Consider the following 26,766-nt stretch of genomic DNA (forward strand, 5'->3'; position numbering starts at 1 on the left):
AGAAAATGAAAGCCTTTTCAACCAAAACACTTGCACTGTGCCTTCAAGGCAGCCCTGACTCCAGGCTTCCCATCATGCCTCCGGGGTGACAGTTAGGTCAGTTCTTTCACCTTTTTTTTTTACTTTCTGTCAGAATTACTTGGTGTGCTTTAATTTTTTGATCTCTCTACTGGTTTTTACCCTAGAGAGCTAGTTCTACCTTTTTTGGGCTCAAAAAAGGTAATTTTTTTGTCAAAATGCCTAAGGCTCTCTTTGACACCTGCCCTGCCTGTGGGCATAAGAAGTCTTGGTCAGACACACATCCAGTGTGCATTCGCGGTCTACCTGACTCTCATGAGGTAGCATCTTGTGTCCACTGCCAGTCCTTGTCATCCAGAACTATCAAGGACAGAGAAAGAAGCAGGATTTATGGACTTTGAGAGGTTGGTCTCCAAAGAGACTTATGAAGCGGTTGACGTCGAAAAAAGTCCCGACCTGCTCTCCTTCGGCGTCTGGATCGGCGTTCGTCTCCAACGACGAAGAAGGTGAGGTCTTCAGCATCAAAAGTCAAGAAATCTCCGCTGCCGTCAACCGGGCAACGTGCAGCGTCGAGAGGCCACCTTTGAAGCAGGGCGGCTCAACGTCAAGACCGTCGTCAAAGGCTCAGGGAAAGGCTTTGACGTCTAAGCCTTCGCCGTCACCTAGTCATCAGCGCTCTTCGTCGAGGCAGCCTCCGCTGGCGTCTGATTATCGACGCTCGACGTCGAGGCATCCTCAGTCGCCAGGGCATCTGCGATCGACATTGAGGGATTCTCCGTCGACGACCCATCGGAACTCTATGTCGAGACATTCATCGTCGTCGAGGGGCCATGGTAGTTCCACATCGAAGCTTCCTCCATCGGCGTCACACCATCGATGCTTGAAGTCTAGGCATTCACAAGTGTCTGCAGGACACTCTCCGTCGAGAGAGGAGCAAAGTTCGACATTGGAAAAGCCTTCATGGACTTCACCTCCTCCGACGTAGACGTCGAGGCATAGGACTCCAGTAGTTCAGCCTCCACCAGTGGCGCAGCAGTCTCGGAGGTCTTCTGGATCCGCTTCAGCTGCGGAGGATGACCAGGGCTCGCAAGTGAGTGACAGTCACGCTGCCAAGCGGAAGAGGTCTCCAGAGCACAGGGGCTCTCGCAGTCGCTCCAGATCTGCTGCTGGCTCAGGTTCAGACTCTGGCCCGGATTAATTATTTGTAAGTCGGCCAGCGAGGACTCCAGGCATACGCAAAGGGATGAAACACCTCCATCACGCTCCCCAGTGAAAGATTCAGATCCAAAGTCGCCTACTGTTAGGCTTTCGCCGAGATGGTATAAGCCTCTTCATCACTGGGCTAAGGACAAGGAAACAGCGTATCGGATGCAGCAACCGCTCTCTGGGCCTAGAGGACGGTCACGCTCTCCGGTGAGTCAAAGGGAAAGATCACGCTCTCCAGTTTGCCAGAGAGAAAGATCACGCTCTCCAGTTTGCCAGAGAGAAAGATCACGCTCTCCGGTTTGCCAGAGAGAAAGATCACGCTCTCCGGTTCGCCAGAGCGCAAGATCACGCTCTCCGGTTCGCCAGAGCGCAAGATCACGCTCTCCGGTTCGCCAGAGCGCAAGATCGCGCTCTCCGGTTCGCCAGAGCGCAAGATCGCGCTCTCCGGTTCGCCAGAGGGCAAGATCGCGCTCTCCGGTTCGCCAGAGGGCAAGATCGCGCTCTCCGGTTCGCCAGAGGGCAAGATCGCGCTCTCCGGTTCGCCAGAGGGCAAGATCGCGCTCTCCGGTTCGCCAGAGGGCAAGATCGCGCTCTCCGGTTCGCCAGAGGGCAAGATCGCGCTCTCCGGTTCGCCAGAGGGCAAGATCGCGCTCTCCGGTTCGCCAGAGGGCAAGATCGCGCTCTCCGGTTCGCCAGAGGGCAAGATCACGCTCCAGGGTGCGACCCAGCAGGCGTAGATCACGATCAAGGAGAGAGCGAAGAACTCCTTCTTCCTCGACACGCTCTCACAGAAACTACTCTCCTACCCTAACTGGGACTCCTTCAACGAGGGTATCTCCGATTGATGATATCTTCATGTTTCAGGACATACTTGGTAGGGGAGCTCTTAAGCTGGGAGTTGCCTTGAAAGCTCCGCAGATCAAGGCCTCAATTTTTGAAACTTTGCAGCATAGGACTGCACCCAAACCTCTTCTGCCTTTGGTGCCGGGGACTATAGAGCCAGTTATGGACGTCTTCTTAACCCCAGAGACGGCCAAGGCCGCTCCGGCGAGGATACTTAAAGTACAAATCTCCAGAGGACGACCCGCTATTCTTCAGAGCTGACCCTCCTCCGGACTCAGTGATAATCGGAGCGGCGAAGAAGTCCAATGCAGTCGCCTCATCCTCCACTGTGCCTCCGGATAAGGACAGTAAGATGCAAGACTCGTGGGGAAGGAGCGTCTGCAATACATCAGCGGCTTTTCTCAAAGTTGCCAATGTGGAAGCCCTCTTGGAGCGGTATGACCGATCCCTGTGGGATTCTCTGCAGCGTTTTGTGGAGAAACTCCCGGCAGAGGATCGTAAGGACTTCGAAGAAATCCTCCTGGAAGGCAGTCAAGTCTCCAACCAGGTAAGCGCCACAGCGGATGGGGCTACCCTAGCAGCTCATGGGTACGCTCATGGGGTAACTGCAAGGAGGTCATCATGGTTGCGCCTAACGGCTTTGAAACCAGAAGCCCAAGCGCGCATATTGAACTTACCTTTTTCAGGTTCTTCGTTGTTTGGCGCAAGTGCAAGCGAGGAGATGCAGCGCATGAAAGCAGAGCTGGTAACTCAAGGCGGTGAGTCTTGAGAAGGAGTTCAAGAAAAAATTTAGCTCCTTTAACTAGGGCTCTACAAAGCAGCGGGTTCAAACCCCGAACTGGCAGAAGAGCCAAGATCAGCAGGGCCAGCAGAAGTCCCAGTACATAGGGAAGCGTAATTACAAGGGAGGATGTAATCCACGCCAAGGCAACAACACCGGTAAAACTCAATCCAAACAATGAGTTGTTTCTTCCCCCAGCGCCGTGTACCACTCCAGTGGGGGGAAACCTGGCAAATCATTTGGAAGAGTGACAAAGCATCACAAAAGACAGATGGGTGTTGTCTACGCTTCAGAATGGGTACTGTCTTCGTTTCAATCATATGCCTCCACCAGTTCCCCCGATGTCAACATCAAATCATCAGCTGCACCTACTGCCAAGAGAAGTCGCCACTCTACTCCAAGTCAGCTATCGAGGGAGTACCGGTCGCTCAGAGGGGAAAAGGGGTGTACTCCCGTTATTTTCTGGTCAAGAAAAAAGGACAGAATACAGCCCCATTCTGGACTTGCGAACACTGAATCTGCACGTCAGAAAGGAGAGATTTCGCCTATTGGCGCTTCACCAAATATATCCACATCTCAGGAAGGGAGATTGGATGTGTTCGCTGGATCTTCAAGATGCTTATTTTCATGTTTCAATACACCCCAGTCACAGAAGATTTCTTCGGTTCAGGGTGGGGACCTCCCACTATCAGTTCAAAGTCCTACAGTTTGGGTTGAAGTCGGCCCCTCGGGTGTTCACTCAGTGTGTGGCAGTGGTGGCAGCTGCTCTACGCCGCAGAGGGGTCTTTGTGTACCCATACTTGGACGATTGGCTGGTGAAAGGTGTGAGAAGGTGGCCTGATATGCAGTGCTCACTATTCTAGTGAACACTATGTATAAGTCCAGCAACCCTTATTGATGATTGGTTGTAAGTCAACCTTATAGACCAGCTATCCTAGTAGCGTGGTTACGAGCAGTCTAAGGCTAAAGACTCGAGAGGGCGTGTTAAGCCAGCTGTTATACCACATATACCCCTTGAACACCAAGTGAAAGGACACCACACAAGTGTTATGAAAATAAGCAGTTATTTATTAAGAATCACAACAGCCCTGTACTCTTTATGAGGACAGGGTACTAAGCACAAACCAAAACTCGTACAAAAATACTTAAGTTAGCACAGTATATACAAATGCCCGAGGGGCACGGAAAACCATATACTAGAAAAGTGCAATGCGAAATTACTAGCAGGTAAGTACAGTACTAATAGCCTTTGGAATCGCTAGGACTTGACTATAGAATCGTTAGATTACTTCTAGGAGACCCAGGGGACTCGGGTGCAGTGTGTGCACTCTCACGCGAGATGCGGGACAAAGTCTATGGTAGCTAGAATTTGCAAAGTTAGAGTTCTCGGGCGAACCCGACCTGGTAGGAAGAAAACGAAAGTAGATTCTGACCCTTGGATACTGAGGCTATGCTGGGGCACCGAAATGCCGAAGTTACCTAGCCCAGGGGCTGCAGCTGCATAGGACTCAAAAGACGTCGGGAATCCTCGTTGACGGACCAGGAGCCTGGAAGAAAGAAGTTGCTGGCAGGCGACCAGTGAAGAAAGTTCGGTGGATCCAAGCCTGGATCGATGGAAGATGACACCTGAAAGTAGAGGGGACCAAGTTCGAGACTACTAGCCAGTAGTCAGTGGGCACCAGGAGGGCACCGGATGGTAGCCACCTCAACAAGGCGAGTGGGTGACGCTGTGCTTGAAGATCTCACGGACCAGGAGGCGTTGTCGGCGACCAGGAAGGAGGATCGAGCTGTCCCACGAAGATAGAAGCTGTCGGCGTCGCTGGACCCAGGATTGGGCAACAAAGCCTTGGCAAATTCAAGCCCACGCGGTGGACCTAAAATGGCGTCTGGAGTGGACCAGGAGGGTCCGGGGTGCCTCTCTTAAAGAAGGAAGCAAGGGCCAGTCTGGAGCAACCAGACCAGCAGCAGTGACGTCGTCTGGCGTCGTTCAGAAGGCCACAAGCCAGCCGGCTAGTAGCCAAACAACGCGGTGCACAGCAAACAGCAAAAGGGCCCCACGCAGATCGTGGAGATGCAGGGAGGCTGACCTTGGGTGCTGGAGCTGCGCAGGGTCGGGGCTTCTCGGACCCCAAAGCACTCACCAGTGGAGGACACGGTGGGCTTGTTGTAAAGATGTCGTGCAGTCTTGGCGATCGTCGGTCCCTCGGTCTCGTCGCACTCACGGTTCTCAGCTTTGCTGTAGAGGTGAGTAGAGGTCAGAGGTGCCAAGGAAGCCGGGTCTCGTCGAGCTGGGTCGTCAGATTCGTGATGAAGGACTTGCAGCAGACCGCAGTGTTCTTTAGGATGGTGCCTGCGGATGCAGGGTGACTACTCCTTAGCCTCAAGGGAGAATCTTGATGAAGAAATCTTGAAGTCCTTTCGCAGAAAGTCGTGTCTTGATTCCAAAGATGATCTAATTTGAACAGGGGGCCCGCTCCCATCTTTATACTAAAAAAGGGGGCTGACCCGGTGACTAGGTCCTGCCTATGGGTGGGACTAGGAGGGGGGTGGTTACACCCCTCTGCCATGCCGGACTTCCCCAGGCCAGGGGCTGGTGTGCCCCTGGAACTGGTTCAGACCGGCCTATGCGTAGTGAGCACCGGGGTGCCACTTGCAGTCACCTTCCTGAAAAGCCCTGCCTACCCAGGATACACAAAACCATGTCTGGGACGGTGCTAGCACCGCCCCGGACAGGAAACCCTTTGTCCAGGCCTCCCTCGCTGGAAGGACTCCCAGCAGCAGGAGGTCAGACTCGTGTCTGTGGTGGCAGCATCCATTTTGTGGAGCTGAGGCTTCAGTTAACTTTAACCGGGGTTCACAGTTACATACATGTCGTGTCCCTCTAGAAGGGTGGAATGCTAACCCCGTCGCCAGAATTGGCGAGGGGTTAGTATTCCAATTCGTATGACACCTTACTCGACATGTTTTGATAAAGCAATACCAAAGATAGCATTTAACCGCGAGGATTATAATGCACTTAAGAGTATATGGTATGCGATATCATGGAACAGCTATTAGGACTTGGTTCCGCAAGCTGCAGACAGGCTCAGCTCATGCCAGAGCACCATCTCACACGATTCCAAGCACTCTGCCTTCAGGATTGTCAAGGCCTGCCATAGGAGTGACTGATAGGAATCTGTGTGTCCATTTTAGGGTTAGGTATAGGTATACTACACCTACAGCAAAGGGTGATTACACGACTTTGCCCCAGCTGTCATGCAGCCAGTTGTGTCAAATTTAAGAGGCCAGCCAGGGGTGGCATAATACATGCTGCAGCCCCTGGCAGCCCTGGGTACACCTATGCCCTGAGTTACAGGGTCTGATAAGGTGGCCCAGTCCCAATTGGAAATGTACCTAGGGTACATGGAATCCATTTTAAAGAGAGAGCAGTAGGCCCCTTGGGCCTAAGTGTAAATTGTGCTAGTTAAAGTATTTCTGAGAGTAAGTTATGTGCTTTTGCCTCTGACCTCATAAAGAGTTCAGAGGAGTGTGCTAGTGAATAAATACATATATATTTAATATATATCCTGTGTGGTGTCCTTTCAGTTGGTATTCAAGGGGTTACATGTGGTAAAACAGCAGGCTTTACACGCCCTCAAGAGTCTTTTAGCCTAAGACTGTTCTGTCCACGCTACCTCTAGGATAGCTGGTCTCTAAGGTTGACTTTACAACCATCACCATAAGGGTTGTTTGGACTGGTGCGAAGTGTTCACTAGAATAGTGAACATCATATACCAGGCCAACTTCTCACAATTGGCATTGGCACACTTTACAAAATGCTGAGGATGATTTAGCCAATCAGAAGCCTTGCAGTTGTTTTTGTCGCGAAGTGGCTTTTAAGCACTTAATTTGTATGCATTTATATTCACATCAGTGTTTTATGTATTGAGTGTCATTGATCTGTGCTTAGGGCTTTATTATCTGGTAACACCCTCTGCTGAGTGCATGAACGACTGTTAAGTGCCCAAAGGCGAGAGCATAGAAACTGGGAAAGAGTGGTAAACAGTCTTTAATTGCAAGTCAACATCAGGGCAGCAATGCCTTTCTCATCTCCCCTCCACTCGCATCTCCAGTTATACCCTTTTCAAGCACTGGTTATGAGTATGGTTTTAAATTTAATAGGCAACCATGCAAAGTGCTCCTCACTTAAAATAGCGTAATGACCGTAGCTGCCGACTTTGGAACTGGGGAACCGGGGAACCAGGTTCGAATCTCGGAAGTGGCTAAGCATCCTATATTTCTGGGCAAATCACTTAGCCTCTACGTGCCTACCACAAATGAATGTGTCCTCATGTTATGTAACTGGTGCTCGTTTAAAGTGCTAAAATACCTTTGGTTTGAGTTCAAGCACCCCTGCTTCATCAGCTGGAGCAGGGGATTTGGCTCTTCAAGGCCAATGAGCTATTAGTGCAGATGATGTCAAACTCACCTGTTCTTGTCAGAGCTGACTCGATACACAGCATCAGATCTGTGCCTTGTAACGTTTTGCCAGAGGCACTGTTCCTGCTTGGGGACTGCGTCCACCGGCTTATTTTTCCATTTTATGACCGGCCTATTTAGCACTACAACTCCCAGAGGGCTTTGCAGGGGCTGTTTTCCTGAGAAGGTGATACTGGGTGCAGTAATCTATTCCAGATTCCTGTCTGCTGCAGCGTGAACCTGTGTTTTCAGATCCGTCTATTTCCTGCACAAACGGGCGATATTTTTCCTATTTGTACAGGAAAAACCTTAGCGGCCGGGTGAGTTATTTCTTAACTTATTTTGCCACGGTGTATAGATTTTTTTGAAGTGAGATGGCGCTCCCTTTAATGTTTAATCACACAGATTTGTAAAATATGTGCACTGTCAGTGTCTCATTGAGCCTGCTGTGCCTCCTTCCTATTGCCTCAGGATCCTTTCCTATCCCCCCAGGCTAGCCCCCCCACCATTGTCCCTGGTAGAAGCACACACGTGGGGCGATGGCACGTGCGCCTCCTTTTGTGTCTGAAATATTGACACAACCCCAGCAGGATCACTGATCAGAAGGCCGACAATCTAATGTAGTGCTTGCAAGCGCTACCATTGATGACCGTTTGAATTTTAGCTGCGCCCATTACCTCCAACACCCCATTCCTCAGGAGAGAAGAGTCGCTGTGTGACAGTGAGACCTCCGCGAGAGGGCAATGCTAGCAGGAGGAGATCGGCCTGTGCCCACATTTGGGCTCTGTCTGTGCTGCACAGGTCAGCTAGAACTGAGCTGCCCTGTAAGGTGAATGCACCTGCTGCAAAGCACAACATGTAATATGAATATCATAAGTTAGATGTTTATGATAAAAGATCAGTGAATTACTGCTTTTGTCGAAGGATCCCTTTGTTCATTGAAATACTTATGCTGCAGTCCTAATATAGCACAGTGAGCTATAAACCAGCATCCAGGAGCTGTATGCATCCTTCAAGGTTTAGTGTTAGAACGTTATTGCTTTTTTTCACAATTATTAGTTATGATTATTCTGTGGTTGCTAAAAGGTGGGCATATGAGTAGTAATGTTTTTATTAGTACACACAACCCTATGTTTGAAATCCTGACTTTGTGTGCCCAGACAAAGAACTTTTTGCATTAGATGCCTACCAGTATGGATGATGTAATTCATACTCATTGTAACTCTCATTATCTTATGTAACATTTCCTGTACATTGATTTACACATGTATGCTGTCTTTTCATATCATGTGATGTAAAGCCCTCCAACATGCATGAGTTGCGCTATAACAGAAATAAAATAAAAAAATAGTAGCTGCTGCTTGCATCATTATTAGTATCTTTCCCATTACAGATGCATCTGACATTCTTACAGTTCATGCATATGTATTAGGGGTCAAACAAAGAGAAAAACCTGACTGATGGTTTCTCTTAAGTGCTTGTAACAAGCTGAGTGAGTGCCATTTGTTTCCCTCCATTGCATTGGCATCAAGGTGTTCAGCTCTAAATGGCTCCTGACCAGGATGAGACTCCAACATGAGGGCTCAATGACAACCCCCCTCCCCCATGCACCTTTTATATCCGCTTAGGTGGGGGCAGCCACTATAGCGGATGGACTGGCAATCTGCCTGCAACTCAAAGTTTATTAGTTTTAGACTGACCTCAGTCTGCAGTACTGAAAACAAAAGCTCATAAAATGCCTTAAGAAAATTGAAGGGCAGAGTGGTGGGAGTTAAGGGCTATGAAGTGATCCAGGTTCGTAGAAAGAGGCAGACAAAAAAACATGGCGACCAGCAGAGCATATGGGGAAGAGAAAGACTAGAAAGAAAACACGCATTGAAAATGTACTAGATCTCGCCTTTGATTAAGTTAAAGCCATTTGCTTTGCTAATGGTATTGTATTCTAGCTTTGCATTATTTAGTCTCTATTTGTGAAATGTTGTAGTTGTATCTAGTTAGAATTGTTTTGTTAGCTGTGTAGTAGTTTAAAGCTTAGCGTTAGTAGGAAAGGAGCATCATTTCATATTTTGGAGGTGAATGATTAGACTAATAGTATGTGTCCATTTAGTGTAGGTATAGTGAGGATTACAGAAGGCAGATAGAAGGGGCAAGGGGAGAGCAAATATATGCATATATCACAAATATACACTAAATAATGCAAAGCTAGAATACAACACCATTAGCAAAGCAAATGGCTTTAACTTAATCAAAGGCAAGACCCATTGCATTTTAAATGCTTGTTAATCGTATTACCATTGAGTTTGACTAAATCTGCTTTTTTTTTTTCTCCATCCTGTAATTATGGGTCGAATCAAATGCTCTTTTCATTATATTAAGACTTTTATTAGTACCCATTAAAAACATAATTGTTTTTTTATTCTTAGATTAAGTTTATAAAGAAGAACATTTACCAGTTCAACGGCTTCCCGTTCGAAAAAGACAGTGACCAGTATAAAAAGAAAGAAGAGATGTTAAAGAAGTAATTTCTTTTCTTTTCATGAATGTTTCATTGTTGTGACTGGCTAAAATACAGTTTGGTGTTTAATTTACTTTGTTCTTGAGACAGTACTTTAAATTCTTTAGAACCATTGCATACTACCTTGGTTTTTCTAAATTAGCCCAGTTAATTTTCACATGTTAAACAGCTGAGACCTAATCACATTTCCTGCTAGTAGAAGACCCAAAAGTGTGTCCAGGCAATTCAATTTTTTTGTTGTTGAAATAAAAGATTCTCTTCACACACTAGGGTTTTCCGTCTTTAAGTTAGAAGAGCTTCCTGTTTGAAAGTGTTGCTCAATGGTTAGAGCGGCAGACCCTGATGCAGAGGTCTGGCCCGGGACCAGGGTTGAATTCCCCGCCTCGGCGGGTCTTGGGCTCAAAAATTCCACGGACCTGATAATTCTCGCCTCGGTGCCTATTCCAGCCATGGAGTCCCACTCTGCAACTCTGGGCAATAGCGTGCTTAATCTCCACAACGGCCCCCACAACGCTAAGGATGCCTGGCCTCCACCTTGGGGGTGCCCAGGAGTGGACGCTTCACAGGGAAAGCCAGGATGTGTTCCACGGCGGTATTTGTACAAGCGCCTTGAGACCCTTGCGGGTGAGTAGTGCGCTATACAAGTATCAATTTAAATTTTTTTACATTACCTGGTTTCTCCTAGACCTCCATTTCTCGCACACTGAAACCCATCACGGTCTATTGCAATTTTATTTTTTTTATTTTTAACCCCTTGCGTGCGGGGCGTATTCCCCGCCTGTGCTGACTCAGCCTTGCGCGGGCGGAGTCATGACGGAACGGTTCCGTCATCAGCACAGCTCAACCGATGCTGATGACGGAACCGTTCCGTCATCAGCATGGAAGGGGTTAATGTGAAAACTCTGCTTTATTCGTATGTGAAGTCCCCTCTTTTTCCATGCTGAGGTATTTTACTCCTGATTGTGGAGGACGCTGCGCATATATACATACATACGTATGTGTGTGTGTGTGTGTGTATGTGTGTATATATATATATATATATATATATATATATATATATATTTATTCGAGGCATGTGGGCTGCGGAATTCATATCTGTCCATAGATCACCGCCTAGTGTTGGGTCCGGATGATTGCACATTGTCCTGTAAGAGTCTTTGAAGTATCACGAGATAGGTGGCTCCTCCCCTGGACTACAGTGCGCATGGGCATCCTCTCCATCCTCAGATTGTTTTTTTTCCGCCATTGGGTTCGGATGTTACTATTTTAGCTCAAGTTAGGAAAACTTTCTTCGAAGCCAAAAGGCTTTCGACAGCGTCGGTATTTTTTCGTTCGGTACTGATAACTTTGCTTCGAGAGGACATTGGGGAATCAGACTGGTTTTCTTCCACATTCGACCCGATCTTCGATCTACGATGGAAAGAAGACCATTCAAAAGGTTTCCACTTTGTAATGCAAAATACCCGCACATCGATGTCCACCCGGTGTGCTACAAGTGCCTGTCCCCGGATCACAACGAAGCCAACTGTATGGCCTGTGCCCGGTTCAGGTCGAAGAAAACTCTTCGGATTCGACGCGCGGCTCGATTGGAGTCGCAGAAATCAGTGCCAGTTCCAGAAAACATCTTCGGGACTGAAGAGGTCGTTGATCTGGAGGATCGGGAAGAACTCTCAGATCCGGTTTCGGGCCATGACTCGGAGTATGACGACGAAGACTTATTAGAAGAAGACGAAAACGTCGTCTAAGAGTTGGGAGACGACGCAGAGGCCCTTGGGGCCGTAGAAGATAGCTCAGGCGAGGCGCTAGGCCCAACCGGCTATACGGGGACCGCCGACTAAGCACTCAATAAGGCTCAGGTCGAGGGATCGCCACAGGGCCTTACCCGAGATCTACAGACTCGTTCTACAGCCCCGCATAAAGGCCCGGTTTCGAACATATATAAAGAGCCATCGGTATCTCCAAAGAAATCTAAACCTAAAGCGTCACTGCCAAAACCGAAACCAAAAGTGCAACTGGCTTTGGTCGACTCCAAGGCCTCAAACCCTTTGGAGCCGAAGAAACAGAAAAAGGCCGTTGATACAGAGAAGCTCAAGAAGGTCATCGGACCAAAGGTTGGGGCACCGAAGACCAAAGTCAAGGCTGTCGAACCGACAAAGCCGACGCCAATGGGAGTCGACACACACACAAAAGGCCCGAACCAAAAGAAGGGTTCGATCCTCTGTCGAGGCCGGCGGACAAGACTAAGACTGGCTCCAAGGACCCTGTCGAGTTGATGCAGCCGAGTCCATTCATAGCCAAAGAGGTGTCGGAGTCACTCCAACGCATCAAAGATAAGGCTACAGCGGTCAGGCCGAATAAGGCCCCAACACCGAAGATGGTCGGAAACGTTCAGACCGCATCGACACCAATCAAGTTCGGGTTGCCATCAACGGTGCGTCCGAAGATGTTCGAACCAAAGAAAGGTATCGGAGCCATTAAAGTGTCGATGGAAGTGAAGCCTACCGAGGAGCCTGAAGAACAGGAGTCGAGGCAGTTAATAGACTCGGAAACTGGTAGACTGTCAATTTATAAAAGGAAGATCCTACCAGAAACACCCATGGAGTCATATAGGATTCCCTTAAAAAAGAAGAGGGATCCAACAACATCGCCAGTTCTTGTGGAACCTCTCCAATCCTTTGGACAAGAGCCCACATACTCAGATGTGGATGCAGGGGATATGAGAATGAGGATGACACTTATCATGTGGACACTGATCCCGATGATCAAGACCAACCATGGGCAGACCCAGCTGAGCCAAAAGATCCGCAGACTGCCCCTGACACACATGTATACAGTGTAAAAAGATCTCCCACTGAGGACACTACTGCTTTTAACGCCCTTATTGGAAGAGCGGCAAGTAACCATGACGTGCAACTACATGCTGACCCTGTGGAAGAAGACTTTCTGGTCGACACCTTTTCCACTTCAGAAAGAACAGTCAAGACCCTGCCCATGCTGAAAGGGGTCCTTAAGCATGCTGGTGACATTTTTAAGGAAACCACCAGGGCCAGGGTATTGAACCCAAGAATTGAGAAGAAAAATAGACCGGCACCTGTGGACCCTACTTATATAAGAGGACAGTTGCCGTTGGACTAATTAGTTGTTTCTAATGCACGTAAGAGAGCAAACTTCCAGACTACAGGTGATGCTCCTCCTCCTGACAGAGTCGAAAGTACTGGAGACTTCAGGAAAAAGGGTGGCAGCGCAGGCAGCTAACATCTGGTGCATTGCAAACACTCAGGCACTCTTAGCCAGATATGACTGGTCCCATTATGATACCCATGAGACACTGTTGTAACACCTATCAGATCAGTACAAGGAGGGTGCAGAACTACTAATCCAAGAAGGAAAGCTTATAACCAATGCTTCCATCAAGTGCGCGCTACACGCAGCTGACACCGCAGCCAGGGCCATTAACACTAGCGTCATGTTGAGGAGACATGCCTGGTTAAGAATCTCGGGATTCAAACCAGAAATTCAAACTTCTATCATCAATCAGCCAGTTAACCCGGACTACTTATTTGGACCTGAGGTTGACACCACCCTTGAAAAAATTAAGAAGGACACAGACTGCAAAGTCTATGGGGGCTCTGCAGTCCCAGCAGTTTCGGGGTGGCTCCTTTCGTTGCTCCAATACTAGAGGACCTTCAAGAGGCCAGTCCACACAGGAGCGTAACACAGGCCCCCGCAGCCCACGCGGTGCGAGGGGGGCCCTAGCTCCAAGGGGCCCCCTTGGCACTGAACTCTAGCCAGGAGAGCTCCTGATTGAGCCTGGAGGGGTGCCCCCTAAGTACCGTGCAGGGAGGGCCTCTGACTTTTCGTTACGCCAGTGAGTCCACACAGCAGACACAGTACAATAAAGGAGGTACACAATCCACCTACAATAAAAACAGGGGTGGCTATCGTGGAAACAACATCAAGGGCAGAGGAAGAGGAAACAACAATTCCAGATCCTCTGCCAATAACAAACGGTGACGCCCTGTCACTTCCCCCCCCGACCATATAACACCTGTCGGGGGGAGACTACAACAGTTCCTGCCGGTCTGGAAATCCGTCACCACAGACAGGTGGGTGAGAGACATTGTCCAGTACGGGTATTGTCTGGAGTTGACATCCACTCCACCCAACATACCACCAAGACACCGTCCTATGTCTGCAGAGCACTTACACTTGCCCCAGTTTTGGAACTTTCATAGATTCCCATGCTTTGTATCATTCCCCGTCGTCGGAATGGGAGCTTCGGTAGTATAAAAACCATAGAAACAAAAGCGAAAAACAGGCCTAATCTCATTTTGTATCCTATCACTTTGTGTAAAAGAGACCAAACTTTTGCCAGGACCAATCGGAGCAGCCTCACCCTCTAGAACCTTCCTGAGAGAGCTCAGCTTCAGATTTTTCTACCGCACATTGTGCTAGGGAGTCTCCACTTAGCTCTGCTCAGTTTTCTTCTACAATCTTATTGGATTTTTTTGGATTACCACTTCAACTTTTTAAACTACTTTCTAGATGTCTGACAAGGAGAAGAAGGCCCTGTTCAGGTCCTGTGCCTCTTGCGGGGAAAAAACGACTTTTTTGTGGAGGATAAGCATGACAACTGTTTTTATTGCTTATACCCGGACCACAAGGCCACCGACTGCAAGATCTGTAGAACCTTCTCTACCAAGACTCTCCGTGACAGAGAGGGTCGACTTTTAACCTGGCTTCAAAAGATGAAGGCTCGGAAGGAGCTGCTTTCATCAGATGAAGAGGATTCAACATCTCTGGCGTCCTCTCATAAGTCCAGGAAGAGGGGTAGGTCTCCCCCTGGGTCTTCAGTTGAGCCCCCTCTTAAGTCCCTCACAAGATCTCTGATAGGTCTGAGAGGGCTGGTCCCCTTCAATCTCCTCACAGAAGTGAAAAGGAGAGGCAGGGACAGGCTACTGGATTGGCTATAGCCTCAAAGGACAGAAAGGAGGTTTCCATTACTTCTCCTCCGTCCAAAAAAGAGAAGACCAGTGACAAACCCTCTTCTGTCACCCTTGGAACCGGTCCGGAGAAAAAACAGCGTCCGTCGACGACAAACGTCAGGGACGTCGACGACTGTTCCTTCTGTGAAAGTTCCCGCTGTTGCCTTGGCTCCGTCGACTGGCTCGTCGGCGGTAGCGATCTCCACTTCGACGTCTTCGTCTTCATTCAAGATTCCAGGTTCGTCGACGATTGCTGCTTCCACGTCTGACCTCCGGTAAGGTGCTGTCGACGGGCTCGTCGACGACAAACCACGTCGACTACCACGACAACTTCGACGTCCACGCTGATGGTTCTGACGACGAGTTCGTCTACGAAGCTGTCGACGATCATCCCGTCGACGACCAAAGCTTCGTCGACGACGGCGGCAGCTTCCCCATCGACTAGTTCCGTCGACGACCAAGACTCCGTCGACTAAGATGGTTACACCGTCGACGACTGCTGCTCCGTCGACTGCTTCGACAACGAGACCGTCGACGGGTCAAAAGATGCATTTTCCACTGAAAAGGATGAAGATTACACCAGAAATGACGGCTCCACGACGAGTGTCGTCGTATCCACCGAATATGCTCCTAGAGGAGGAGTCGGAGGATGAGTTTAGCAATTAGGGAGATGCCTACAGTCCCTCAGACCTGCATGTCAAACTGCAGGACACTGACCCGGCGGAATATTTCGAGCATGCAGGTGAACAACAGGTGCACTATGTTTCACAAGAGCGACGTCCCACTGGTTTAGGACAGGACATGGTGGCCATGCCCGCCTCTCTGATCTTCAGCTGATGTTGCAGGACTATAGAAACAGGTTTCCTTCGGAATCTTCTACGCAGTCTGCGCAACCTCCTCCTCAGGGATTGCCACAAGCAGTCAGTTACTGGTCCACCTCCTTCGCAGGTTGTGCCCCACCTCCCACCTCAGGTTATACCTCTGGTCCGACCTCGAACACCGGATCCGGAACCAACCGATCCTGTCCAGCTGGATACCTCTTTGGACGAGGAGGCTGTTCAAGTGGATCCCTTATCTGATCCATTACAGGACCCAGATCTGGATCAGGGTGACAGTGGGCTACAAGATCCGGACGCCACTGGTCGTGATAAATCTATATCCCCTCCTGTGGACATAGGAGGGTTCCATCACCTGATGGAGAGAGCGGCGAAAAAGTTTGGACTGCCGATTAAGAGTGAGAAGTCTGAATGCTTCCTCTACGACTTCAAGGAGCAATACAGGAGATCTGTCAAGTCCATTCTGATCATCGAACATGTGTGGGAGGAAGGCATAAAAATCATGCAGAATCCAGCCACTGTGATTCCGGTTCTCCCCAGACTAGAAAAAAAATATATACAGCTCCGGAAGGCAGTCCAGCTTGTCTTCTTGGTCAGCCGAAGCCTGATTCAGTCATCTCTCAGGCCGCCCAAAGCAAGTCAAAGAATCTGACGACGCCTTTGACGTCTGGATAATGTGGGGAAGAGGTTTTCTTCCATGGCCTGCTTGCTGGTTAGAGCAGCTAATTCTCTCGCAATTCTGGGCCGATACGATCGCCAGATGTGGTGTGACATGGCACCGTTTGTGGAACAATTGCCAGACGTGACAAGAGAGCAAGCCAAGAGAGTGCTGATGGAAGGAGAAAAATCATCCTCCGAAGTCATCGACTGTGCGATTGGATATCGCCTCCACGGCTTTTCGGGCCTTAGCGAGTTCAGCGGTGCTACGTTGCCAGGGCTGGTTAAGAGCCACCTGGTTTTGTCAAGAGGTCCAAAATAAGATCCTAGACCTCCCATTTGATGGAGAAATGCTTTTCGGTAAGCATGTTGATGATGCCCTGCAGAACATAAAGAAAGATACCGACACGGCAAAGTCGCTGGGATCTCTCAACTATCACAAGGTCCCATTTAAAGGCGTTCGTGGCAGGGGTTTCTCTTCGTATAGAGGCAACGCCCAGCAGAGATGTTCTTCACAATCGTCCCAGTCTTACAAGACCTAGTACTCCAATCAGCGGCAGGGACAATCGGCGTCTTACTCTCGCCAAGCTCCGCGAGGACATCGGAACCGTCAAGGATGTGACGGCGGCAAGCGGCAATAGCGGCCTCCTGGCTCTACTTGCTGTTCCTTCCCTCCCAGTCACATCAGTGGGGGGCAGGATTTCTTTTTGTCTGAACAGCTGGAGGTGTATAACATCGGACCAGTGGGTCCTGAATATTGTACAGAGTGGCCATACGTTGGATTTCCAAGATCTTCCTCCAACACGAGCTCCCGGGGCCATCCGCACAAAACATCTGGGACTACTCCATCTAGAAGCCCATCAATTGTTCCTCAAGGGGGCAATAGAACCGGTTCCTCTTTCTCAAAGGGGCAGAGGTTTTTATTTCAGGTTCTTCCTGGTGCGGAAGACTACAAAGACCTGGCGCCCCATTCTAGACCTACGAGAGCTCAACACTTATCTCATCAAACTCTTTTTCAGGATGGTCACTCTCCAGGAAATTCTTCCGCTTTTGAACCCAGGCGACTACTTGGCTTCCCTGGATTTAGAAGATGCGTATTTACACATTCCGATACACCCAGCTCACAGACAATATCTGCGGTTCAGTGGGCAAGAGCCATTTCCAATTGAAGGTGCTTCCGTTTGGCCTACGGTCTGCTCCTCGGGTGTTCACCAATACATCATCAGTACTCCAACCGTACTTTCAGCAGTGGGGTCATCCAGAAATCGACCTATTCGCCACAAGGGAAAAAGCAAAATGCCAAAGCTTCGGTGCCAGGTTCCCACATCCGCAGTCACAGGGCAATGCGATATGGATGAACTGGTCAGGCAGATTTGCGTACACTTTTCCCCCAGCACCTCTGTTACCGCTGGTGGCACGCAACACTCGGACACTCATCCTGGTTGCTCCAATGTGGGCACGCCAACCATGGTACACCACGTTTCTAGAACTCTCCGTGGTACCTCATCAAAGGCTGCACTTCACACCCAAGCTTTTGACGCAGAGCCATGGCGACATTCAGCATCCAGATCCCCAACAGCTCAACCTGGCGATCTGGCTCCTGAAGTCTTAGAATTTGGCTGCCTAAACTTGCTGCCAGAATGTATGAATATCATCAAGGAGGCAAGACGGCCCACAACCAGAGCATGCTATGTGGCTAAATGGAAAAGGTTTGTCATATATTGTAACAGACATTGACCCACTGGCTGCATCTATTCAAAACATTATCTGTTCTTTGTTGCACTTATACAGATGTAATCTGGCGTACAGTTCCATTCGTATACATTTATCCGCAATCGCAGCTTATCTTCAAAACAGGCAGCACCTCTCACTGTTCAGAGTGCCTGCTGGCTTTTCTGGAGGGACTCAAGAGTGATCCCTCCCAGGCACCCACCTTCGCCTGTATGGAACATGAATGTGGTCCTCACCAGACTGATGGGACCACCTTTTGAACCTCTGCACTCTTGTGTGATTCAATTTCTTACCTGGAAAGTTGCTTTCCTAGTAGCCATTACCTCACTAAGAAGAGTTAGTGAACTCCAGGCACTAACCATTCAAGAGCCATTCATTCAGGTCAACGCAAATAGTTGTACTACGCACAAACCCTATGTTCATGCCTAAGGTGATTTCGCAGTTCCACATGAACCAAACCATAGAACTGCCAGTTTTCTTTGCTAATCCAGAAAATGTCGCAGAGATCTCTACACACATTAGACGTCTAAAGAGCTCTTATGTACTATATAGACAGAACAAAGGATTTCAGGAAAACAACTGTTTGTTGCCTTTTCTCCACAGCACAAAGGCAACCCCATTTCCAAAGCAGGAATAGCCAGATGGATCGTTCTGTGTATACAGACTTGCTACGCAAAGGCTAAACGCACACTAACCCTTCCTCCTAGAGCACACTCCACACGTAAGTTAGGAGCATCCATGGCTTTCCTGAGAAATATTATTTTAGAAGAGATATGTAAGGCAGCCACATGGTCAACTACACATACATTTACGAAACACTACTGCGTAGATGTGCATTCAAGACCGCAAGCAGCTGTAGGACAGGCTGTTCTCAAAACTCTTTTTCAGACTGCTGCAGCTGGCACGGGCAGCCGCCGCTAACAGGAGGGACTGCTATATGTTCTATGCACAGATATGTATTCAGCAGCCCACATGCCTCGAACCGAATATGCTACTTACCAGTATGCATCTGTTCTTGGCATGTAGGGCTGCTGACATTCATATCGCCCACCCTCCTCCCCGGCGCCTGTAGCAGCTGCAGCATTCAGAATTACTATGTAGCATGGACATCACTCACTGTATTACACTCTATCTCTGCCACAATGGGAAAAACAATCTGAGGATGCCCATGCGCACTGTAGTCCAGGAGAGGAGCCACCTATCTCGTGATACTTCGAAGACTCTTCCAGGACAACAATGTGCAATCATCCGGACCCAACAGTAGGCGGCGATCTATGCACGGATATGAATCTCAGCAGCCCTACATGCCAAGAACAGATGCATACTGGTAAGTAGCATATTCGCTACCAGGGTGCGTTAACAGCAAGTGTGTCAAGGTGCTGTTTAAGGCACTTTTAAATACGGTGTAAAAATGTCTTGACTTGGTGCTGCGGTAAATTCACAAGGTTTATACACTACATGTATAACGTGGCAAGAGGCAGGATCACAGATCAGGCTTCATCAGTTACTGCGCCAAATCCAAGCAATGTTTATCAGCCGGCTGCATAGTCCTGCAACAGGCGAGGCAAAGCAGAGGCCCTGACTACAAGATATAAATATACACAGTAGGGTAACTTGCCTATTGGCCCACCTGAAACTCTTAAGTTGTAAATAGGAGGCTAAAAGGAGGCAAATTCTTCCTATACCAACATGACCATAATGCTATATAGGTAAGTATGGGTGTATGGATATGTGTGCATATAATACACAGCTACATGTTCCATTTTGTGGGGTGCATGCATATAGATATACATGCAATTAGGAGGAAGATACACCAAGTACTAAGGTACAGGTAAAGTTCTATATATACAAAATTTTCATGCATATAGAGATATATTCACTGAAAAAACCATAGGTTTCACACCAGTTATAGTTAGCTTTACAAAGTGACGCATCTAGGTAGATGCGTCCCTTTGTAAACCCCTGCGCCACATTATACCTACGTCAGGTGTAATGTACGCAAAAGGGGCGTATTGACGCAAGAAAGGGTCGTAGAGGTGACTCAGTGACTAAACTGGTTTTTCCCCATGCTACGCTCCCCGGTCCGCGTACCCCCGCGAAAATCGATTTTTTTTTTCTCCCGCGGAGCCCTTTTATAGCCCCCACATCAAACCTAGGGGGTGAGGGGGGTCTACTCTGCCCCCTTATGGTCATTTCCCCCTTTGTTTTTGCCACCTCTTGTGTCTCGATCTTACGGGGACACAAGATGGCGGACGCTCTGGACTGTTTAGAATGTTTACAGACACCCGAGAGCCAATCAGCTTTCCGCGCGGAAGTCGCATAGCGGCACCGGGGCGTGGCGATAGATAGATATACTGCGCTGCGGTATCCAGGATTGGGCTCCAGGCGAGAGTAAACAGGGATTTTAATATATATATATATGATCAAGGGGCTGAGGTCCCGAAACGCGTCATGGCGGCGTGTTCCGTGCACTAAGGATGAAATAAACCAACTTGCAAAACATCCACTTGGGTCCGGTTTCGTTATTTCCTTTGGAGTCTGACTTGGGGGATTTGGCGAAGTTCGTGGCACATATATATATATATATATATATATATATATATATATATATATATATATATATATATATATATATATATATATATATATATATATATATATATATATATATATATATATATATATATATAAATCCAAAATGATCCTTCAAAGCCTGAGAGCGCTCGACAGCGTGTGCTCAACCCAAGAGCTGGATCGAAGCCCCAAAATTAATTTTTGAACAAAGGGGGCGGCACAACTGGATACTATATTCAGCTTTTATTCACACAAACACTCCACCAACGCGTTTCAGCCTCACGGTGAGAAAAGCCGTGAGGCTGAAACGCGTTGGTGGAGTGTTTGTGTGAATAAAAGCTGAATATAGTATCCAGTTGTGCCGCCCCCTTTGTTAAAAAAAAAAAAAAAAATTATATATATATATATATATATATATATATATATATATATACACACACACACACACACATGCGTGTCAAGCAAAACACGGTATTACATATGCAAACAGTTCATGTATGTGTTTTCCAAAATTGTGTTTTTAATGTATACATATATGCCCTTTTTATAGGAAACCAGCGCTGCATGGTGCCTGGGAGAAAAAGATGAAAAATAGGAACGCTGTTTTTCTTTAGGGGGCACATACAAGGTCTTTCAAAACAGTCAGACAAGACACTGGAAGTACATACCTACTCCCTCCTCTATTCACCACTAATGGGCATGTGTCACAAACACTGCACAATCTCTAAGACCAACATGCATAATTATAATGGGGAATTAAGTCTCACACAACAGGACTACAAACCCCAGAAGATAAGTACATAGTTTCAAACGCTAGACCGCATTACCCCACCTCAACATGTACTTGCAACACAACATTAAGTGAACTATTTTTATACCAATGGCGAATCAGCGCCACTAAGGGGACTGATCGCCACGAGATGAGGCATACCGCAACCACAATCATCTCATACACATTATGTGTGGTTCACTGCGGCCGGTGTAAAATATACAACATACTTAAGGCCTGAAACAGACGGTGCTGCAGCTATGACACTATGCATACTCTAAACGCACTGTTACTTCTAAGGGGCATTTGAGTCTCACTCAAAGACTACAAACCCCAACATGCTGGTACATATCTACGCACGCTACACAGCATTTCTTTCACCAATGCAATATGTACTTGCAGCACAACATTATGTTTTGCTCCAATGACAAAGCGGATACAGCTTCACTAAATGGGCTGATCACTGAGAAGGGTGGGCTTACCACAACCACACTCTCCTCACACACACTTTGGGCGTGGCAAGCCCAAAAGTGGAAGTCTTCTCCTGCCACAGAGACTGATCTTCAAACCATAAGGGAGCCGCCACTCCTAAAGGGGAGTTAGCCACTGATTCCAATCAGAAAGCCGGCAACTGACGTTCACTGCGGCCTTTCTGAACACTGTAAAGAAGCAGAGGGCTCTTCAATGGAGTTCACCGAGACTTCCAAAGGTGTCCCATATAGCCGGCCAACTGCGGTTGACCGCGACCATAAAATTCGCCAAACTCAGGGGGGGTGCACACCCTACCACCACAGGCTACACGCACACACACAGTAACACAAACACAGTAACACAAACAAATCAATACCTCAAACATTGCATATGCCTACCACATAGCAAAGCAGGTGGACGGGGATTAGTAGGAAACACACCTCACACCTGGCCCACCGGAGGGGGGGCCTGCTACTCATCACAAGGTATGAGGGCAAACACAACACACACCTAACCTGGGTTGTGTTTCTGTGGAAACTGCCATTAAAGGCAGAATGAACACCAAGCAGGGTGCAGAGCTTCAGGCTTATTGACTACATGATAGAAACTACACATGGTCTGCACACAGCATATGTTACTGTATCTGTCCCTTGCACGTAATCGCAAGGGAGCACAATACCAAATACACTAGGCAATAGCCTAATACAAATTGGGAGGTCATTTGCATGGAGTTAGCCAAAAGGCCCACTGTGCACAATACACTTAAAGGGCCGTCACCTTCCTTGAACCCAGGGGCCAAAGTACGTCCAGGACAACTTCTCCTGTACAGGTCAACATTTGGATATACCACATAGGTGGAATATTCTTCATAAGGAAGGGATAAGCGCACAAATATGTGGGCTTCTACGTCGATATATAGCTGGTATAGCATCAGGTACGTTATATGTACAAGCTAAGGCAGATAGAAGGGTAAGGCCTTTTTTCCCTTTACCCTCTTCTCTCCTAAGAATATTAACAGGACGCATAAGCATGTAACAGCGCCCAGGTTCTACAATACCATGACCACGGAAGGGTGGTAACAAATTTCAACAGGGCATCAGCATACCCCTGCAGTGGTCTGTGGCTACCACGGTGAGCATCAGGCAAAAAATATTTACTCTAGTAAATCAGCCAGACCCCCCAAAAAAAACCCATTCAGCCTTATCCACTTATGGTAATAAAAATCGGCCCATTGCTTAAAAAAAAAAGCTAGTGGTTGCTTAAGACCGTATTAAAATAGCACGCACCGAATATAACAAGAAAATCAGGTGTTATCCAGTATTGGGGTATCTTTCATAGATTCACATGCCTGAATCATTCCCCGTCGTCGAGGCGGGAGTCCCACGGTAAAAATATATACAATAGCAATGCCTAAAAACTTTCTTGTAGTAGGCTGGAAAGCCTAAAGGCCTAGCTAGGCCCACAACTTAGCAGCCTATCTACCTCATTATGTAAAAAGACCTGAAATAGTAGCCTCAGCCAATCAGCTGTCCTCACCCTCTAGAACCTTCTCAGCTCAGGCAGTTCTCCTCAGATTTTCACCGCACTTCGTGTGTAAGGGAGTCTCCCTGAGTGCCTACTCAGTTTTTGTTTTTTTTCTCTTCAAAATGTCTGAAAAGAAGGCTCTTTTCAAGACTTGTGGAACTTGCTTTAAGAAGAGGGTCCATGTGGACGACCAGCACTCTGACTGCATTTATTGTCTGCACTCCTCGCATGTTGTTAAGGATTGTAGAATTTGCCGTACCTTCCCTTCAAAAACAATCAGGGATAGAGAGGCAAGGGTTCTTTTGTGGTTAAAATCATCTTCCACAGATGAGGACAAGGCCTCTACCTCCAGCAAGAGTGCCAGATCCAGAGAGCTTTTTCCCGGAGAGGAAGAAAAAACGTAAATCCTCTCAAAGAGTCTCAGAACCCTCAAAGAGTGCATCGCTTCCTTCGGGACCGTTCACTGTGAGTGCTACTACTTTGACATCTACCTCTTCAATTTCTTCTGTTACGATCACCACTTCGGCTATTACTTCTCCTGTGGTGTCTGCTAAAATTTTGACGTCAATCATCGTCGACTGTCCTGTCGTCGACTGCTCCGTCGACGAAGATCCCTTCAGCCATGTCTACTAAGGCTCCGTCGACAATCTACAGGCCCGTCGACGGCAGTTCATTGACTAAGTCATCAGCGGCCTTGTCGACGAAGGTCTCGTTGACTAAGTCACCATCGACAGCCTTGTCGACAAAGGACTCGTCAACGAAGACACAATCGACTGTCTCATCGACGGCAACATCAATACCGTCGAAGGCAGCTCCGTCGACGGAAATGTCATCTGCAATTCCAATGTCGACAGGTTCGTTGTCAATGAGAGCTTTGACATCAGCTCATCTTTTGCACAGCACACCGCCAAAGAGGATGTAATATACTCATTTTCAGATGGAAACTTATCAGAGAGACTACTCTCACATTTCTCCACTCGTTCCATCACATCTTTTGGAGACTTATATGGACGTAGAATCGGATAACGGCGAAGAGGATGAGGGACCTTTTGGGGTTGCCAGTCACCCTTCACAATTGAACATCAAATATCAGGAGGATGATGAGGACTATGACCAGGAGCATTATGCAAATGAAGACTTGTCAATGCCATACCATTCGCCCCAAACCAGACCCTCTCGTTCAGAGGACACAAGTCATCTCCCAACTACTTTGATCCAAGATTTACAAGCTATGCTGGCAGACTATCGCCAGAGATTTCCTCCAGCTTCAGTTACACCTTCTGTGCAGCCTGTCCCAGTTGACACACCAAGGCCTCCTTCGCCGCAAGCTTCATTGTCACCAAGGCAGGACGCTGATCCTACACCCCAAGCTGACACTGATACCTCTTCTCAGGATGATAATGAGAGCAGGGAAGAGGGCAAGTTGCCGGATCATACACCTACGGATCCGTGGGATGATTGTCATTCCCATGCCTTCACCGCCTGTTCCACGCCCGTCCGATTCTCCGCCTGAGGATATTGGCGGATTTCACAATCTTATGCACCGTGCTGCTAGTAGATTTGAATTGTCTGTCACAGTTGAGCAGTCTGACTGCTTTTTGCATGACTTTAAAGAGGGGTATCGCAGAGTCACCAGAGCTATACCGATTATCGATTACATATGGAAGGAGGGCCTCAACATCATGAAAACACCTGCTTCCATTCCGGCAGTCCTTCCAAGACTTGACAAAGTATCGAGCTCCTCCTGATACTCCATCTTGCTTAAATGGACACCCTCGACCGGACTCTGTCATATCTCCAGCAGCACAACAGAGGTCCAAGAACCCTGCCACTCCTATTTCGACACCACCTGACAAGGAGGGCAGGAGACTGGATGCAATTGGGGAAAAAGTTCTCTGCTAATGCAGCGGCCTCCATTAAGGCAGCTAATTCACTAGCAATTCTGGCCTGTTATGATAGACAGATGTGGTCAGATCTGTCTGAGTTCTGTTGACTATCCTCCGGGATCAGATTAAGGGAGGTACGCAGAATCGTACTTGAGGGAGAAAGGGCGGCATCGGAAATCATTGATTGTGCCCTTGATATTTCCAACACCAACTTTAGGCAATTGGCGGGAGCAGCAGTCCTTCGGCGCCAAGGTTGGCTTAAGGTTACCACCTTCAGACCTGAGGTCCAAATGAAGATCTTGGACATGGCATACGATGGGGATTCACTTTTTGGAAAACACATCGATGACGCTTTACTGGCGATTAAAACTGATACGCACACTGCCAAATCTCTAGGTACCATACAAGAGGGTCCTTTAAAAGAGCAAGAGGCCGTGGTTACTCTTCCAGAGGGAACTATTCCAACCAGCAAAATCGACAGTACCAGTCCCAGTACAAACAACCGTACTATCGGTCATCGTACAGACAACCTGCCTCTGGTAGTTTCTCTCGTCAGGGAGGGAAACTACGCTCAAACAATCAGGGGCGTGATTCCAACAAGCGCCAATGAGCGTTGCCGGATGCCAGTCAATTATCCTCCCCTTCCCGTGGGCGCCAAAATTTCCGCTTTTTACAAATAGTGGCGGAAAATAACTTCGGATCAGTGGGTCCTAGATCTTGTCAGGAATGGACACACTCTGGAGTTTTTACAGAAACCACCAACAACGCTGCCCAGGGGTCCCGCTCCCCCTCGTCTTCACTTACTATTCAAAGAGGCCTTAAAGATGCTACGCAAGAATGCGATAGAACGAGTTCCTGCCTCTCAGAAAGGGAAAGTATTTTATTCTCGCTTCTTCCTCGTAGAGAAAAATTCAGGAGAGTGGCGTCCAATATTAGATCTGCGCAAACTCGACAAATATCTGAAGAAGCAGAGTTTTCGCATGGTAACGCTAACTGACATTCTGCATTGTCTCAACAAAGGGGACTTTATGGCTTCTCTGGATCTGGAAGACGCCTACTTCCACATTCCTATTCACCCAAAACATCGCGAATACCTAAGATTTGCAGTGGCTGGCGTCCACCCCGGTGGCAGCCATGCTGAGGTCACAGGGAATACAAGTTTTCCCATACCTCGACGACTGGCTACTAAAATAGCCATCAACAAAATCCATGATGGAGGCGGTCAAGAGTTTCTTCTCCCTTTTCTCAAATCTGGGACTGACCCTCAATTCCAGCAAATCTCAGCTTCAACCTCATCAGGAGTTGACCTTTCTAGGAGCAGTGTTGGACACATGCCAGTGCAAAGCGTCCTTGACTCGGGAACGGCAAAACAAACTGTTAAAGCTAGCAAAACAAATATTTGCAAGAAGGTCTCTTTCGGTTCGAACATTTGCTTCCCTTCTGGGATGTGCTCGTCTGCAATAAGCCTCATCCCTATGACGAGACTCAGAATGAGGCCACTGCAGGAGGAAT

General features: G+C 48.0%; 1 protein-coding gene across 2 annotated transcripts in view; it reads left to right on the top strand.

The window, feature by feature from the left end:
- The window catches only part of DEK (DEK proto-oncogene), a 361,945-nt gene that overhangs the window by 88,320 nt on the left and 246,859 nt on the right, over window positions 1-26,766 (top strand). For both annotated transcript variants that reach the window (XM_086965102.1, XM_086965103.1), the window contains exon 5: window positions 9,730-9,824. In XM_086965102.1, the coding sequence (XP_086821228.1) occupies window positions 9,730-9,824 (95 nt within the window). The remainder of the gene's footprint in view (window positions 1-9,729; window positions 9,825-26,766) is intronic.

Source organism: Lissotriton vulgaris, chromosome 4_1 (genome assembly GCF_964263255.1).
Source record: "Lissotriton vulgaris chromosome 4_1, aLisVul1.2, whole genome shotgun sequence".
NCBI classification, from domain to species: Eukaryota; Metazoa; Chordata; class Amphibia; order Caudata; family Salamandridae; genus Lissotriton; species Lissotriton vulgaris.